This window comes from Psammomys obesus, unplaced genomic scaffold (assembly GCF_907164565.1).
Source record: "Psammomys obesus unplaced genomic scaffold, mPsaObe1.curated_primary_1811, whole genome shotgun sequence".
Taxonomy (NCBI): domain Eukaryota; kingdom Metazoa; phylum Chordata; class Mammalia; order Rodentia; family Muridae; genus Psammomys; species Psammomys obesus.
This window is the reverse complement of record NW_026592510.1, coordinates 2750347-2769244: the sequence shown is the minus strand read 5'-3', so window position 1 is coordinate 2769244 and position 18898 is coordinate 2750347. Positions and strand designations below refer to the sequence as shown.

At 41.5% G+C, this 18898-nt stretch overlaps 1 protein-coding gene and 1 pseudogene across 1 annotated transcript in view; one reads left to right on the top strand and one right to left on the bottom strand.

Moving 5' to 3' along the window:
* The first annotated feature begins 3796 nt into the window (after positions 1–3796).
* Positions 3797–18898, top strand: part of Rpp30 (ribonuclease P/MRP subunit p30) — a 21798-nt gene continuing 6696 nt past the window's right edge. Inside the window, exons 1-6 of the mRNA XM_055613705.1 lie at positions 3797–3896; positions 5191–5246; positions 6661–6717; positions 7083–7157; positions 9396–9467; positions 13412–13501. Coding sequence (XP_055469680.1) covers positions 3815–3896; positions 5191–5246; positions 6661–6717; positions 7083–7157; positions 9396–9467; positions 13412–13501 — 432 coding nt within the window. The 5' untranslated portion in view covers positions 3797–3814. The remainder of the gene's footprint in view (positions 3897–5190; positions 5247–6660; positions 6718–7082; positions 7158–9395; positions 9468–13411; positions 13502–18898) is intronic.
* On the bottom strand, positions 14296–14917 carry LOC129681662 (40S ribosomal protein S11-like; annotated as a pseudogene).

Genomic DNA, 18898 nt, shown 5'->3' with positions numbered 1-18898 from the left:
ACCTGGCTAGGGGACTACCCTTGGAAAGGCAGGTTCACCATTTAATGTGCCTTTTTTTTTTTTTTTTTTTACAGCTTTTCACCCTCTAGAGCAGTTTCTATTAGCTGAGATACCTGATTTTCAACTAGATCTGCCTACCTTTCTAAGGCCTAGCTCCCAACCGACTAACCATTCCTACACTGTCCAGAGCCTTGAAACTCCCTAACCAGTGCTCTGTGTCTCTTAGTACTTTTTCTAAAGTTTCCTTTCCCAGCTAATAGACACTTGTCACCAGATGGCTGACCTCTATGCTGCTTTATCCCATGCAATGTCGCTTTTGTTCTTTTCTATTCTCCTCTTTCTTGTACGCAACTGTGATAATTTACAGTTTGCCTTTCTTGGAATTTTTCTTTTAAATTAATAAATTGTCCTGAGTTTCTGTTTGAGTCAGTCTTTGTCCTCCAGACTCATTGTGTCTTTTCTTAAATTTTTTTTATTAATGAAACTATGAACCTCAAAAGGAGATCATGGTATCACATGATGGTTCTGTTGGAACTTCCCAATATTTCCTTCTTACCCCCACTCTCAAATTTTGAAATTTTTGGAGACACTGAGAGGAGCTCAAAGGCTGTTTTGGGTGCAAAAACCCATCTTCTAAATGTGTAAAGTGAGGACATGACTCTCCAAGAAGGTTTTTGTTGGAGATATGAGGGAAAGAGTGCATAGCAGGGAGAAATGGTAGTAGATTAGACATAGCCAGAAAACTGAAGTGGGCCATGTGAGAAGAAAGTGGGGGTGAAGTAAGAGGAAAAAGAGCAAAGAGGAGAGAGGGCCAAGAGAGAGGGGCAGAAGAGGACCAAGAAAGCAAAGAGACTAAGGGCCAAAATGGTAGGGTTATATAGGAACAAGAAGCTGTGGGAAGAATGTTGTGGGTCTGGGGTTGCTCAGAGCTTCATCATGACCATGAATAATTTTAATAAATAAGAGGCTTTATTAAAGACTGGTACCAGGTCTGCACCTGAGAGTTGGGATTCTCGCAGTTCATCACCTAGCCGTCTTCATCCTGGGCTTCTAAAAGAAGAAACCTCAAAGTTACAACTTTAGGGCTGTCAAACTATCTCACATCCTGAGGTGCCTAACTTTTACAATAGACATCATGTATGTAGATGCCTCAGTTATCTACAGCAAGCAAACTCTTTTTACATAAGCAAAACTGGGAGTTAGTTCCCGGGACCCATTGTCCTGCAAGAACAAAAGAGGCAGTAAAATTTACAAGGATAGGCAGTTTCTTAAGATCAGCCCAACTGCTCATTCTGGGAAGTCATCTATCTTGCGCAGGTTTGCTGACAGGATACATTTCACAAACTAGTAGTGGCTTACAAGCTGTACCAACTTTTCTCGTGGATTCCTTAAATACCATAGTGTTCAAATTTTGAACGTGTTAGTCACTATCACAGGGAAGCCCATGAGCTGGAAAAGTTTAGGGTATGGGGCAGGGTCAAAAGAGAGAGAGGAGCCACATGCCTGCCAGCATAGATTCTGTAACAGGTACATGAGATGTTGGGAAAGCCTGGACGCCAACATGTCCTTTGGCACCACAGCCATTTGTCCCCAGTTTCTTTTGGATCAGAAGCCAAGTTCCGCTATGGAAGAGAAAAGTGATTTAGTAGCAGTTCTCCTAGATCCCTGGATAACAGGAAGCACCACCACCACCCACTAACTTGTGAGAATGAAACCAGCAAGCATATTGTTGTGTTCTTCAAACTTTGCATTCTTGAGGTCTCTGCCACCCATTCAGGCCAACATTCAACCTCCCTCCCCCTATTTATTTCCCTATCCCATCCTTTTCTCTCTTCTCACTCCTGTCTCCTTTCCTACCTCCTTTTGTTTCCTTCCCAGCCCTTGCTTCCTCTCTCCTTCCTTTATCTGCCTTCTTTCTTTTCCTCTTCTCTCTTTCACCTGCCATCCAAAACTGTCCTCTCTGCTTGCTTTTCTCAGAAGACAGTACACTAGGCAACAACAGGGCGAAATTGCTTCAATCCACCATGATATTGCCTAAGCCTTTCAGTTGCTCAAATGTTAAAAAAAAAAAAAAGATAGTAGGCGTTGATCTTGTAAAATAATACTTAATTGCTTTGAAAATTATAAGATACACACAGAAGTACTCAGCAGATGGTCTGCTCCAGTACAGTGCGCAATGGTTTCTATCTGCTTGTTTTATTTCTCATCCTTTCACTTCCTCCTCACCTAAGTTCAGGGTATTGAGCAAAGGGAATCTAAAAGGTGAAAGTCTATGGCAACATCACTCTGACCTTTAAAGAAATATGTCCTCTTCAGTCTGATCTTAGCATCAAATAATTAAAGATCTGTCTTAACTAGGTCCGCTACACAGTGGCCATACGCCTTGACCAATCAAGATTCTGTGACCATGTACGAAGATGCCTTTCTAGTCCTACAAAAGTTAGCACTGGACGTTCTGGTAAAAAGCAAGCAGTTTGTTTTGGAGGGCCTTGCTCTAGTTGCAGAAGTTATTTTCTTATTGTTTTAGTTGGGGGAAATGCCAAGTGTTAGAAACAGCCAAATATTTTTTATAAAAATTGATCAAAGATAGTTGTGGCAGGACACAACTGTAATCCTAGGATACTAAGGCAAAAAGATTGTGAATTCAAGCCCACCCTGGACTAATAATAATTTCAGAATTGGTAAGATGTACCAATCACTATTTGGCATATTAGTGTGGGGGAGACCCCATATTGTAGAAGCATATTGAAAATGCTTCTAAACCTTTTCAACACTTTGTTATTGTCCTAATTGACAAGCTCTTCTTATTTGAGAACCCAGCAATACGGATGTCCTATTGAGTTGCACGAGGCTGCATTGTTGGTAATGCAGAAAGGATTCACTTGCTGGCCAACTAAATACTGAATGGAGATGGGTAAAGGACTGACCCTCTGCATTAAATAGATTGAAAATCATGCCGTCGTTTTATGGTGTTGAAGAGTTCATCTGCCAATATTCAAGGGTTAATTTTTAAAGTAGAAACATCAAATGATGTTTGTATATTTCTCAGGAAGGAAAAAAAAAAATGTTTTCATTTTTGCTCCTCCCCATCAAACCTCTGGCTAACAGAATGTTAGTGCTAAGCGGTCATCTTTGAGAGCTTTCTGCCATCTTGTGGTTGTAGATGATGGCTGTCACAGATTGTCTTAGCCCAAAGCGCTTAGATGATCTTAGCCCCAGAGCAAGTGCCTCAAAGAAGCCTTTAAGTTCATGTTCAAAGAAAGGAATGGACTGTGGAAAGAGGAGAGAAAAACAACTTCCCCTCTCTCAGCTCATCTACTTTTGAGAGTATGTATCTCAGAATGGCCTGGAACTCACTGTGTAGATCAGGATAGCCTCAAACTCTCAGAGTTGCCTCAGCCTCCCAAGGGCTGGGATAAAAGGTATGCAGCACCACACCAGGCTCTCCCAGCTCTTTAAACAGGGATTCAAGACCTTAGAAACATCTGCTTGATATCAGTATACTCTATAGATGCCTTTTAAATAAATCACTTTCTGCCTTGCTGTATGGTAAGATCATGGGAGATTTGAGCCCCCATCAGTGGGTACCAAACATTCTCGTTCAAATTACGAATAAATGAGGCTATAGGTTCGAGCACATTAACTTTGCCTGGTTTCTCGAGGATAGGAAAGTGTGCAGTGTGCAGTGACTAGACAACTGAGAAGGGGAAACTACAAATCCCAGAATGGCGAAGCAACAGCCTACAACTCCCAACATGCCCAAGGGTCAACACGGTTACGCAGACCGGCGCGCGGGTGTTCCTGGGACGTCAGCATGGCGGCGTTCGCCGATTTGGACTTAAGAGCGGGCTCGGACCTGAAGGCTCTGCGCGGACTCGTGGAGACTGCTGCTCACTGTGAGTCCACTGGCTTCGCGCCGCGGGCCCTGCCCCTCGCTGTTCCCCAAACCATCCAACTTTGCCTGCTAATTTTTTCAGGCGTCATTCCGTTCTCTGGTGGGGTCAGCCTGATGTGTGATAGCTGAGTGTTGGTCCTGATCCCCGGTGTAGGAAACTCCGAGGCTCTTGAGAAAGCGGTTGTTGCTCGGGCTTGCCTAGTCATTCGTGCAGAGGGAGAAAAAAGAGTCCAAGGGGTCGAGGCATAGAGCCTGCGAGCTGCTGAATGGTAGAAACCGGGACAGGATTCCAGGTGTACAGTTCCCTAATCCGGTGCACTAGGATCAGTCCTTTTTTCCTCACACGACATCTGTCAAATACAGAAAGCTGGGTCACAGTCAGGAACTGCTGTGGAAGCTTAAAGAATGGGAAGAGTGTTACCTTGTTTCTCTCAAGCATCATTAAGTTCCTTGAGGGTGAGCTTTGATCATATGTGCTCTCCACTGGCAATAAAGCCTGCCAAATTATGGATGCTTACATTCCTTCGAGAGGAAGGAAAGTAGGGAGTTCCTGGGCTGATAGGAGGAAGGACCACTATTTTGTCATAACTACCATAAATTATCTAATATTAACACCCTATCCTGTCGGTATTTAGACAACTTGAAGAGTCGTGATTTAAACGTATTGGGGACAAGGCACGTGTCCAAGCAGTACTAACTGTTGTGGTGGTAAGGCAAACGTCTACCTTTCCTTGTCTCTTGTTGAAGAGTACCTCAAAAGAGGTGTGAGGGAGGCATCACTCCATTTCATCGTAGGAAAGGGAGGATATATTGAAAGGGCATTGCAGAAGAAATGAATGCTAGACAAGGTGACAGAAATACATAAAAACTTGATGGAATAAAAATGAACAAAGGGACAGGAAATCCCAGGAATGTTGTTTGGAGAGCAGAAGCACAGTTTTTAGCATTGTGTTAACAAATCACAGCCTGAATATGTGCCTGGCACTCTTCTGAAATGCAAGTGCTGTTTTACCTAGCTTTCATGCCACTTGAAAGTGCCCTCTGCTATTAACATCACTTGGCAGATGGAGAACCTGAAACCTGACATTAAGTAACAATAAACAGATCTGCCCCCTGCCCCACCCCTTTATTTCCCAGGTCTGGTAGCTGGACCCCGAGTGAGCACTCTGTATGCTAAGCAAGCATTCTAACACTTAGCTACATCCTTAGCCTCATCTCATACTCTTGAATCTAAGATCGGGATAGTCATCGCAAACAAGAAAACTATTTCTAAAATAATCTGTTTTTCTTTTCAGTGGGATATTCAGTTGTTGCCATCAATCATATTGTTGACTTCAAGGAAAAGAAACAGGTAAAATGGGCTTTCTGGGGCTAAATAATTAATAAATATAAGTATTTCTAAATATTTGTGTCTGTTAGGAATATGGAACTAGAAGCAAGTATTATATTAGTTGCTTTTCTTGTTGCTTTGACCACATACCTGACAAAAGCAACTTAAGAAGGAAGAGTTTGTTTTGCTTATTCTATGGGGGTACAGTCCATCATGGCAGCAGGGGCATGAAGGGACTGGCCACCGTCCTCTTCTGTTGGGAAGCAGAAAGAGATGAATGCTGGGGCTCAGCTCACCTTCTCCTCTTTAGTTAGTTCGCTCAGGACCCCAACCCATGAAATAGCACAGCTCACATTCAGCGTGGGTTTTCCCTTCTGGGTTAATGGAAACACACAGAGATGTGTTTCCATGGTCCTTTCTAAAGTCAGCCAAATTGGCAGTCATCATAAGCATGTTTCTTTTGTGAGACAGTATCTTATATGTCCCGGTTTAGCCTGGAACTCACTGTGTATGTTGCCAGGGATGACCTCCTGCCCCTGCCTTCCAAATGCTGAGATTGCAGGCCCATAGCCAAGGCCTTCTGCGTTTTAGAAAGCACTCTGCAAACTGAGCTGCATCGCCAACCCTCAACTGTACTTATTAAAAGTGCACCCTGTGCTTATTATTTTACTTCAGCAATTGAATTGGTATGCATTCATACAAATGATTTTTGTTTTATTTTATGAAAAACTCAAATCCAGCATAAGGATTCCTAACATTGAATTTTTATTAATGAAGTTACTTTTAAAGATGTTTAAAAGTACTTTGCTGTTAACTAAACTGTAACTACAGCATCTTGTTTACTTTGTTGCCATGGTCTCATTAACTGGTTGACTGCTTTCTCTTTAATAGACAATCAAATATATAGTTTCTTTTTAGGCAAACAACTATATATAGGTCATTTCTGTCTTTAAATTTTGCTTTTGTTTTTGGAGATTTTTTGTTTGGTTTGGTTTTAGTTTTCCATGGTTTTATTTGTTTGTTTGTTGGGGGGGTTGGGAAGTCTTTTTATCTTTGTTTTTTTTTTGTTTTTTTTTTTTTTTTGTTTGTTTTTTTTTTTTTTTTATCAAGACAGGATCTCACTACATAGCTCTGGCTGTCCTGGAACTCACAATATAGACCAGGCCGACCTTGAACTCAGAGATCCACCTGCCTCTACCTGTGAGTGCTGAGATTAAAGGCGTGTGCCACCACAGCCAGGTCTTTATTCTTATCCTCTGATATTTTCTGCTCTTTAGTTTCTTTCCTTAAAAAAGAAAGAAAAAAGCTATTTAGTACATTTGAATACCACAAATTAGCTTTTTTGATTTTTTTTTTTCTGTAATAGCCTTAAAATGTTTTGTTGTGCTTCGTTCATTAGCATGTAACTAGAGTGGCTGCTTTTCCTTTGTTGTAGGAAATTGAAAAACCAGTAGCAGTTTCTGAACTCTTCACAACTTTACCAATTGTACAGGTAGGCAGTTTATTGTTTAAGTCTCTATTCATATAATTCAGTCGTGCCCACCTTCTGTGGTATTCTCAAATTCAGCCTGCCTTCTTCTGCCAGTTTCACCTTTCCATCAGGGATCACCACTTCATCAGCTTCTTTCTGTCCATCTGTACTTGTTTGGTACCTTTCCTTCCTAAAGTCCTACAGCTGTTACGTTATCTTATCCAGTTTGTACATAGTGTTTTCTTCAACTACAGGACTAGCATGCTTTGTTGATTTTTACTGTCCTTTGTACCTTTTACTATTTTCCACTGGTAAAAAGCCAATGAATCAGTTATGTTTTATCTTTTTAATAATGTTTGTTTGTTTGTTTGTTTGTTTTTTCACAGGGAAAATCAAGACCAATTAAAATTTTAACTAGATTGACAATTATAGTTACAGATCCGTCTCACTGTAATGTCTTGGTGAGTTTATTTTTCTCCATTTGCCTTCTAAAGTATACTAACTAATGTTAATATTGTCTGTTGCAGAATATTTGATCCCATTGTGAACCCTGAGATTGTGATCTGTAAAAACCTTTCTCTTCTTGGTTCAGCCTTAACACACACCTTTAATCCAAGAGGTTTCTGTACACCGGAAGGCAGAGCAAGAAACCAGCTGACAGGGATCAAGGAGAAAGGAGGGACTTTGAGAAAAGAGTATTTAAGAAGGAGAAGAAGGAGGAGCTCTTTGGCTTGTAGCTTTTGGCCGTTTCTTCCTGTGCCATCAGCTGAGCTATCAAGCTTTTAGCTTTGGGTTTTTTGGTTTTGGCTTTTTCCTTTGGGACATGAGCTGAGTAGGAAGGTCAGCTGGGTGCTTTCTTAGCAAGTTTTCACTCCAGTATCTGGCTCCTGAGTCATCATTGATAAAATCCAATGAATTGGGATTTTCTTTCATTATAACAAAATCTGTCATATTTCATCCCACTCCATTCTTTCATCCACTGTATCCGTGAAATTCATGACACCTTCCTGTTTCCCCTGTGCATAGAAGCCACACAATGTAATGTGTCTCCTCCAAAAAGTTAGAAGGTGCTCGGAGATGAGGAAATATCATACATTATTCCAGCATTCAGAGATTGTCCATTTTAAATGTATTTTTCCATTCTCGTATACAGTATCGGGTTTGAGGTTTTCCTGTTAAGCAGTAACTGTTTTTATTGATGCATTCTCCCATCCTAGCCAAAAGTATTTTCTTACATATTTTCTGGCATTTTAGTTTATATTGAGCAGTGTTTTCATTGTGAACTTGTATGTCACAGTCAGTGAATTACCCACAATATGTGAAACAGCCTCATCTAGCTAGGAAAAAAAAAAAAACCAACAAACAAAACCTGAACTAATTCCACTGAGGGCTGTCTTAGTGTTTCTCTTGTGATAAAGCACCATGCACAAAAGCAACTTGGGGAGGAAGGGCTCTATTTCAGCTTACAGTGCTACATCATAGGCCATCATTTCATTAAAGTCAGTCAGGGCAGGAACTCAAGGCAGGAACCTGGAGGGAGGAACTGGCGCAGAGACCATGGAGGAATGCTGCTTACTGTCTTGCTCCTCATGACTTGTTCAATCTGCTTTCTTATCGCACCAAGGATGGTGATCCTATTATTGGCACTGCCATAATTAGGATAATTGACAATTACATCAATCATCATTCAAGAAAATGCACCACAGGCTTTCCTGGAGGCCAGTGTGATAGGGGCATTTTCTCAGTTGAGAGTCCTTCTTCCCAAACGCCTCTAGCTGTCAAGCTAACATAAAATTAGCCAGCATAATTGAACTCTTGTCGGCTTGACACACAAACACATCACTATTAAGTCATAACCTCTGCTTTCTCATTCATCCTGATATCTCATATATGTAATAATATCAGAATAAAAGGCATTCTAACTTTTAGAAGTCCCATAATCTTCAAAAATTCAAACACTTTGAAAGTTTAGTCTCTCCAGACTATGGTGGCACAAACCTTAAATCCCAACACTCAGGAGGCAGAGGCAGGTAGATCTCTGAGTTCTTGACCTGCCTGTTCTACAGCGAGTTCCAGGACAGTCAGGGCTACACAGAGAAAACCTGTCGCAAAAAACTAAAATAAATAAAGTTCAGTCTCTTGAAAATGACCAAAGTCTCTTTCAAAGTTCAAGCTTCTTAAAAATATCCAAAGTCTCTGTAAGGTCCCAATGTCTGCCTAGACTCAGAGTCCCTTGATTGTGGGCTCTGTAAAATAAAAAGTTACATTTTTGTTCTGAACCCAAGAACCTGGGGATCTGCTGTCTCCATGTTTCCTTTCCCACACACACCTGCAGGCTGACAGCTTCCAGAGGTTAGTTCATGCATGTATGCCTGGATTGACGAGTCGTCTCTGCATATATTCCTGTTCTAGTTTACAAAACAGGGAATTTAGCATTTCTCTGATTGGCTTCAAGTCTGGGTTTAAAAGGACCTTTGTTGAATCACAGAAATCCAGCTGTGACCAATGACATTTAAGTTTACGATTTCCTGTGTCAGCTTTTGAAACACAGGGACTTGAAGCCAGATGTAGTACCTGATAGCCCAGTACGCAGGAGGCTGAGGCAGGAGGATTCGTTTGAGGCTGTTGAGTATTGCTAGATAACCAGCATCTGCTTATATATTTTATTACTGTGTGATACCATGCATTTTGTCTTACAGAGAGCAACTTCTTCTAGGGTCCGGCTGTATGATATTGTTGCTGTGTTTCCAAAGACAGAAAAACTTTTTCATGTAAGTGACGGGTGAAAAAGAGAATAGTGTTTCCTTATTATGTAAGTCTCTTGTTATACCAGGTGTCATGCTCCTCCCAGTTCTGCTTTCATTTCTGTTGTGATAAAATAACCAGATAAAAAGCAACGGGGAAAATGATTAGTTACTGTCCATCATTATGGGTAAGTCAAAGCAGGAATTTCGAACAGCTGCTGATAACATATCTATAGTCCAGAGCAGGGAGAAATGCCTATGTGTGCACTTGATTGCTGGTGCTAAGCTCAGTTTCTCCTTTCTTAAACAATTCAAGACACCACCATCACCACCCACCCCCTGCCTGGGTTCTCACTTCCCCACTGCTTTGACCCATTGGTAGAGTTCCTCATGTTGTGGTGACGCCTAACTATAAAATTATTTGCGTTGCTACTTCATAGCTGTGCTTTCGCTACCATTCGAATGTAATGTGAATATCTGATAGGCAGGACATCTTATATGTGACCCCTGTGAAAGGGCTGTTCAACACCCCGTAGGGGTCCCGACCTACAAGTTGAGAACTGTCACAGGGCATAATGAAGGGGCATGTTGGTTTGTTTGGTTGAGTCATACTGGTGGACATTTGCTGGATTCAGTGTGAAGTAGCTCATGACTTTTCACCTGTTTCTTTCTCTATGCTTTGTTCATGTGAAATTTCTTCTTGGTAAATTTATCTTTCCATTCAGTTTCTGGCCTTATCCATTCCTGCGTACAATAGAAGAAAAGGGCAAGCTCCTCTCTGGTCCAGCTTCCTCCTTTGCAGGCTCTGAGATGTAACCCATATGCCAGTGTGTGTGTCAGTCCTTAATCTTTCTGAAATTCCTCAGAATCAATCATACACCAATATGCCTGTTTCGATTTTCAGAACAGGCTTTCTTTGTGTAGCCTTGGCTGTCCCGGACTCACTTTGTTAACCAGGCTGGCCTTAAACTCACAGAGTTCTGCCTCCCTCCAAACCTTCCCATATTTTCCTCTCTGCTTTCTTTCCAATCTGTGGCCTGTTTCTTTATTAATTTCTATTGCATGTATATATGTTTCTAAATAGAAATTGTTGAGTCCCTACAATGTTACTTATATGTATGTTTTCAGGACAGATCATTTTTTTAAGCAAAATTTGTTGTAAAACTGTATACAGATCTTTTTTCCCTAAGTTTATCCAGTAGAGGGAGCCATTGAGTAAGCGACTGGTACAGTGCCTCTGTGCTTGGCATAAGCTGCTAATTATGTTACCAGAGGTAAACAGAACCGGAGCCTATCCAGAATGCCTGTGTACACACAGCACATCACTGTTTTGGTGGCTGCTTTTATGAAATGCATGATTATATTAATTCTCAAGTATTTAGTAATAGATTAAGGCGTGATTACACAAGTAGTTAGTCATCACAGACCCCTGCGGACCAGGTGTGGTGGCACAGGCCCTTACTATCAGCACTCCATCACCAGTGTTTTGGAGGCGGAGTCAGGTGGACCTCTGTATTTGAGACCAGCTTGTTCACATAGTGAATTCTAAGACAACCACCACCACTGGCAAAGAAGTAGCTTTAAAAAGTTCTGGTTTGGGCTGGAGAAATGGCTCAGAGCACTCATTGCTCTTCTGAAGTCCTGAGTTCAATTCCCAGAATCCGCATGGCAGCTCACAGCTGTCTGATGCTGTCTTCTGGTGTGCAGATGCTCATGCAGACAAAGTACCCATATACATAAATAAATAAAGGTATTTTTTAAATGTTCTGGTTTTGTCCTGCCCCCGAAGTCTTTTAAACCTTGCCTTTGCAGGACACTGTTGTAGAAGGTCTTCACGCATCTTTCAAGGCAGCATTCTTAGGAGATGGTCTGAGTCTTTTAGCTTCAGATTTACATGGGATAATTATTAACTGCAGATTATTAGGTCTTAAAATGAATCACTGGAAATAGCCTCTCCAGCCCCACCTGTGGTAGTTTTTAGGTACATATAGGTACCTAAATGTACCATTCGGTAGTTTTTTGTGTACATATATAGTTGAGAACTATTTATGGGCCTCTCTCTGCCTTGGCAAGCCTGACTTCTCCTTCTGTGGTGTGATAAATGCTGTCAGCAGTGAAAGACATTCAGGGTGAAAGGGTAGCAGCCCTACACTCAAAATATGCATGTATTTGTCCATTTTTTGGGGATGAACTTCTTAAAACATCATAGATGTTTCTGCCCCCTCCCAAAAAAAGATTAAAGATAGCTAAGTAAATTCATACACAGTCCACCAGTTTTCAGAGAAAACTGAGATACTTAGCTCCAAAGTGTTTTAGACATACCTCAATCATTTTAATGATTTGGGGAATATTGGATTAAGCCTCCCCAGTGTGCTGAGCATGGGCCTATGCATCACGTAGTTCTTTGGATGAACCAGTTGAACATTTGGATTGGTGAAAAGTTAAATCAGCAGGTAATTCAGTTTGAAACATTTTAAATTCAAGATGTCAGAGGAGCCAAGTGAAGCTATCCTCTGTGGCTGGAGCTGAAAGGTCCTTAGAGTGTGTGTCCTTCAACCAATGTAGATCTGCAACCTATATGGAATTTATAGTGATAGAATATACTTCTAAAGTCTCTATAAAATATGTCTCTATAGATAATAGTGCTGGTCCGAGCATATGAATTTTCAGTGGTTACCGAGGCTGTGGCTAAGTGGTAGAGCACTTGGCATTGTCAAGACCCTGGTCGGATCCTCAACAACATGAAGTAAAATGTTGGTGTTACAAAAAATAAGCAGGCACTGAACTCAGCTCAGTTCTTCTTCAGAGCTTTCCTCATTCTTAGCAAAGTCTCAGGTGCTCTTTTGTGAGTTGGACAGTTGAGATGGGGCAGACTGTTTAGGAGCCAAGTGTTTCTGCCAGAACAACGTAGTTTCCCCAGGTTTACTATGTAACCTTGACTGTCTTCAGGCCAAATGGTCTCTGGTCACCATTGGGCTGGGGCAAAAATAACTGAAGCTGGCATTCTGAGGGTACAGTGTGACATCTGTCACTGCTAAAGAACTGTGCCCATCCTACAAGTATTGCCAGTACTTTGTTTCCCCCTTTCCTCCCATGTTCATGCATACATTGGCTTACCAAGTTTGCTCATGAAGGCAGCATACACCAGCACTCCCAGTCGGGGGGAGGGGGGGGTATTTATTTTTCTTATGTGTATAAATGTTTGCCTGCATGTAAGCATTTGTATCACGTTTGCCTGATGCCCATGGAGGCCAGAAGGGGGTATTGCCTCTAGGCCTCTCCTGGCAGTATCTTCTGTCTTGCACTCTATAATCTTCCCACAGTTTTACCTTCCTCCCTAATTCTTCCGTTTATCCTGGTTGCTGTATCTGTTTCATTTAATTTTTTTATGTGGTTTATACAAGTACTTTCAAAACTCTTTAAGAGGTACAGAGAATTGGTCAACAAACGATGCTAAAAATGAATGCATTCTCATTTGAATTCTCTCAACTCTGCTGTAAGCCTTTGTTGAACTGTTTCTGTTACATACCATTTCTTATCCACAGTATAGTCTGGTTGGAACTACAAGCCTGGACAATTCCTGGCAGAAAGGTGTTCAGTAAATGCCTTATGGTAAAAATGAATTCATTTTGGCTTTTTAATTTTTTGGATTTCAGAACAGTTAACTTCTGCTTTCTGGAATAATTCAAAGTCCTATCTAGATACTGATCCTAAATCACCAACTTAGTCATATATAAAAACCTTTATGAGTTAGAAGGAGGCCTTCAGGCCCTGGCTTTTGAGAATTAAGCCATCCAAGCCAAGGCTGAAGACTAGGAAACAACTGGCCTGTAATTGGTTTCCACAGTTTAGACAACCATCGTGACACCTATGGAGTAAGCCATACTATTTATGTTTCTGCATGTTGAGCATGACCGTGTCTCTCATTCCAGTGAGGGCCAATCTCCTATTAATCTTTTTCTCCTTGGCAGGTTGCTTGTACACATTTAGATGTGGATTTGGTCTGTATAACTGTAACAGAGAAATTACCATTTTACTTCAAGAGACCCCCTATTAATGTGGTAAGTGCATCTCTGTTCTGAACTTGGATCTGTAGATACTTGTATCTGCAGACTGCACAAAGGAAAATATCTGAGCTGATTGTGTCGGTACTCCGAGCTACTTGAGGAACTTGAGCCAGAGGTCCAAGCAGCAGCAACACAGTGAGACCTGTCCCAAAAAAACAAGAAAGGATTCAATTAACTATCAAGATGTGTTTTGAAAGGCTTAGGAACTTAAATTTATGAAGAATATTTGTCAAGTTGGTATTTAATAATGATAGATACTTAAAACATTGATATTAAGTTGGAAAAGAAAAGTAAAGACACCAAGAGTCCTTGAGACAGCAGAAAATTGAGATACAAAAGGAAATGGTGTGACCTCCCCAGGGAGTGGAAAACGAAGTTACGGTATGCTAGCTCCTATAGGAACCCATACAACATGGTAGCCATGTGTTCAGAATATTTTTTTCCTTCTTGACATACTTATTCTCTTTACCCTACTATATAATTTCCTCTTTTTACTATACCTTTCATCTTGCATCTGCCATATTGCCCTCTAAGCCTCACTTCCAAACACACCACACACACACACACACACACACAAAGATTCTAGCCAGAACCTAGGAATATTGTTTGGCGTAGTGACCTCTAGAACTCAGTTATGTTAGTAAAAAGCATTACCCAAGAAAAAAGATATAGCAAGCATTCCAAATCCCATGTTAAACTTATTCAGGATTCAAATATTTTTTTGTTTTGTTTTATTTTTAAGATGGAAAATTACTTTTATTTATTCTAAGGAGTAGGGCAGAGTCTCCTCAGAACTTCTGAAAGTGCTTCTTGGTGCCAGCAGCCTTGATAACCTTGAGCCTGTTCAATTGCATGATCTTGTTCAAAGGTCTGCCCTCTTCCACAGTGACAATGTTGCCTATCTGTACATCCCTGAAATGGGGGAACAGGTGCACAGACATGTTCTTGGGTGCTTCTCAAAGCGATTATACTTCCGGATGTAATGGAGTTAATCCCAGCAGATGACAGTAGTCCTCTGCATCTTCATCTTGGTCATCACTCCAGACAGGATCCGCCGTCAGATGGAGACATTACCAGTGAAGGGGCATTTCTTGTCTATGTAGGTGCCCTCGATGGCCTCTTTGGGCATCTTGAAGCCTAAACCGATGTTTTTGTAGTACTGTGGAAGTTTTTTCTTGCTGGTTTTTCCCAGCTAAACATGCTTCTTGTTTTGAAAGATTTTAGGCTGCTCTTGGTAAGCACACTCAGTCTGAATGTCCGCCATCTTCCTGGCAGCCTGAGAAAAACAGAGTCAAATATTGTTTTCAAAGTAGACAATTCCCTTATTCTTCACCCATTGAAGAATTACATCTTCCTCACTTTTTGCCTCCCTTTTCTCCTAAGGGATTTCTGCTTGATCTTGGGTATTAGGGACAACAATGAGCAGAGTAAATTGTCAGTTTGGTATGGGAAGATGTTACATAACTTATGTTCTAACCCTAAACATACACTACTAAGATGGGTTTTGAAAAGTGCAAAGTATGTATGGGAAACCGATAGAACAGCTCTTGTGAGCCTGCTGCTGAACCTGAGCCCCGCCGTGTTGATGATGGCACTCCTAAATAAAGGGAACCTTCTCAACCGCAGCCATCAATCCTCACAGTTGGGGATCTCTGTTACTCAGCAGCTCACTTATCAAGTGAAGGCTGTCGGGTCATCCAGCTTCAGTCACAGGCTTTGGACAGAGCTGATTGCTGCCTGTCGGGTAAGACCTCAGTGACCCACACATGGGAACAGCTCCTAGCACTTGGTACTTAGGGACTGTTAGGTACAGAGGACCTAAGTTTATGGCCATCCTGTTGGCCTCATGTATTTATTTTTTCCTGTGTTGAAAAAGCAGTCTCTTTCTTATAAGTTTGTCTCAGCTTTTTACCAGCCTCAGACTGCCAGTGCTTCCCACAAAACTGCATCCTAGGAGTAGATAGCGTAGCCACTGTGCATAATTTTTGGACTATTTTCATCGTAATAACCTAGGAAGCCCATTTTCTAGACAATTTGTGTGAATAAGCTTATGCACGGTTCTGTGTCCTGGCTGGGAGGATATGGTGACACATATGGTCAAGGTTTGGAAAGGAGCAATGCACAGCATATAATTCCTTGCAGCACATGACAGTGCTGTGGAAAATTGGTTACCAATATCTCTTATTAAGCCATATAATGGTTACGGTGGTTATTCTTTAACTCACTACCATATCAATAAAGAACACAGACACCTGTTCTATTTTTCATATGCCTTAAACCTGGGGCTGCATCTCTCCAGGCTGATCCTCAGAGCTATGTCCTCCCGGCCACATGGTTCTTCTTCACCTAACCCATTGCACCTCCCTTCCTTCTTCTCTCTTATCCCTGTCTCCCCCTTCCCGTGATCCTCCTGCTCTCCAAGCCCTTGAACCTTGGCTATATCTACCTCACGTCTGCCCTGCCCAGGTGTAGGCATTTTATTGATCAAACCGGTTATTTGGAGGCAAGGTTACATAGCATTACTTGGGTATGCGATGGTATGCTTGTAAAAGAGAGCAAGCAGACCTCAGGGAACAAAATAATTAACAATCAAATACAAAGCACCAGACCGTGCTGTTACATGACAGTGGTCAGATTCTAATTAAGTCTCTTGTGAGCATGTTTTACCATGAAAGCAGCTCTTTTCCAAATACCCAGTGCTAGCCTGTAAGACCTTCATGAAATATACCATTAAATCATTGTATCTACTTTAGTGTGTATCTTGGGAAGTCTGGCCAAGATGCTTGCTATTATTAGTCAGTAGTTGTCCGTGTTGGTCAGAAACATGCATGAGGGAAGTGTGGTAACAAGAGTGGCCCTGTAAACAGGCCCCAGGACACCGCCACCTGCCAGTTTCATCTAGAAGTGCAGAGAATTTGCTGTTGAGTATTTGATATTTCTGGCATGATTCTCACATTTTCAGTTTAAGAGTTCTGAAAAGTAAAAAATTTGACAAGATGGATATGCAATATTTAACACTGTTTTAAAAAAAAAACTCTGGTATGAACGTTTTGCATATGTTGCTTAATAAAAAGCTAGACAGAAGTGAGGATGGAAAGACTGTACAAGATTAAATTTAGTCTTCATGTGGTATAGAAGACTGCAGTGTGAGCTGGCCAGGAAGCAGGAAAATCCCTATTAATTTATTCATTTACTTTCATTAAAGAGAGAAAACTGAAATCAGGTGCCCATGTTTTTGTTTGCAGCAGATTGTGCTCTGTAGCTGTGTGAAGTGAGTCAGTACCTCATGGTAAAAACTGTCACAATGCATGCACACCACATGTATATTTATAGTTTAACAAAACAACAGTGCTCACTTCATGATGGCCTGGAAACTGAAAGAAAGTGTGCTGACATTCTTCTCAGTAGCATACCCCTAAAGACGTTTCTTCCTTTCTTAAGGTTTGTGTCAGTTACTTTTTATTGTCGAAAGGCAGCAAACACAATGTCATGGAGGAAGGATTTGTGTTGGCTCACAGTTTGTGGGGATACAGTCCATCGTGGTTGGGAAGGCGAGGCAGCAGGCAGCTACATGGTGACAGCAGTGCAACTGGAACATCTTACCTACAGATGCAGAACAGGAAGCAGGGTAGTCTAAAGCCCAGTGACTCACTTCCTCTAGCAAAGTTCTACCTCCTAAAGGTTCTATACCCCCAAAATAGTGCCACCACCTGGGGACCAAGTGCCAAACACATGGGCTTACAAGCAACAGTACAGCATGGCTGCATGTCTGAGATCAAGGTGTGAGCAGCCTGTACTCCCTCCAGAAACTGCAAGGGAGCCTTTCTTTGGGTGTTCCTGGCTGGTGGTGACTTGTTGGCCACACTAGCTCATTCTGTCTTTTTCAACAGCGTGTTTTCCCTGTATGTTTCTGGCTATCTTACAAGAACACCAGTCATATTAGGTGCCTACCCTTTTCAGTGTGAATACCTCATTTGATCATGCTGCACTGACTTATCTCCAATGAAGGTTACACTCTGAGATACTGAATTAGGAATGGAGCATAGCTTTTATGGATGGGGACACAGCTGTTCCACTCTAGTGTTTATCCTGCTGACAGTCTGAAATAGCCCTCGTCTGTTAGTAAAGGCTTTCTAAATACCATACCTGCACCTCTACAGTAAGAACTAGGCAGCTGTAAAAGAAATGGAAATTACAGGTTGACATGGAAAAGCTTTCAAAGCAGGCACTATAAGAAGATAGCAAGCAACCTTTTAGGTTTGAAAAGGGAAAATATGGCACATATTCCCAGTCGCTTATGTTTGTGTGAGAAACCAGAGGAATGCGTGAGAACAGATGAAAGTGATTACAGCAGGGGCCAGGCAGTGAGAACAGACCTAGGGGGGCTCCTGTTTTCCTGTGCAGGTTTGATGTGCTGGAAGGCTGTCTACCCCACGTTCAGAGTAGGCACTGAGTCAGCATGCTGCCCTGGAATCAACTTTTGGTTTCCAGTATTCCTTCTCCAAAGCTTAGCATAAATTTTCAGTACTTGGAATTTTGTTACCAATATCTTCTGATCCAAGTGTCACACACTGCCCTTGGTGACATCGTTGTGACTATTATTTCTCCTTAGTTAAAAAAAAAAAAATTCTCATCATATGCCTATTCAGGCACTTCTGTTCAGACATGAGAACAAAAGCCAATCAGGCAGACACTGTAAGACATTATTATGAACAATCATATGATGAGCTTACAGCAATTTACATAAAAATGCTCTTATGAGCAGGAGACCAGGTAATGACTGTGTTTTATTCATCTAAAATGATAAAGTTTTATGAAAGAAATGCTCACAGCCTTCAATAGCATTTTATCTTTAATTTATTTCTCAAGAGTTTTCCTAGCAATTTTAAAGTGAACCTGATTAATGTACCAAGACCAGAATCACATGTGAAAGAAATTAAGCTGGCAATTCTCTCCTATTCTCTCCTATTCTCTCCATTCCTCTTCCTCAAAGGGAGTTTTGTTTGCTGTGATTCCCAAACAGGTTTAAAAGTTTAAGCTCACTCATCTAGAAACACTTAGGGATGTGATCATCCAGTGCCCCATTGTTCTCATCCTGCATCCCTGTCTTCTTCCTCCTGCCCAGTGGTTTACTCGTTTATCCCGCAGCTAGAAGGGTGGGGAAATACAAGTTGAGCACCTTTGTGTACTTAGGAGATAACTTGAAATCACCAAAGCACTGTTGTCATTTATCTGTGGATTCCCTTCACCAAGTTCATCTCAGTTTCTAGATGGTCCACAGAGAACAGCATTATCCCATGGCCTCTTCTCCACAAGCTATGCTGCATTCACTCAGAACATAGTCGTGTGTGTGTGTGTGTGTGTGTGTGTGTGTGTGTGTGTGTGTGTGTG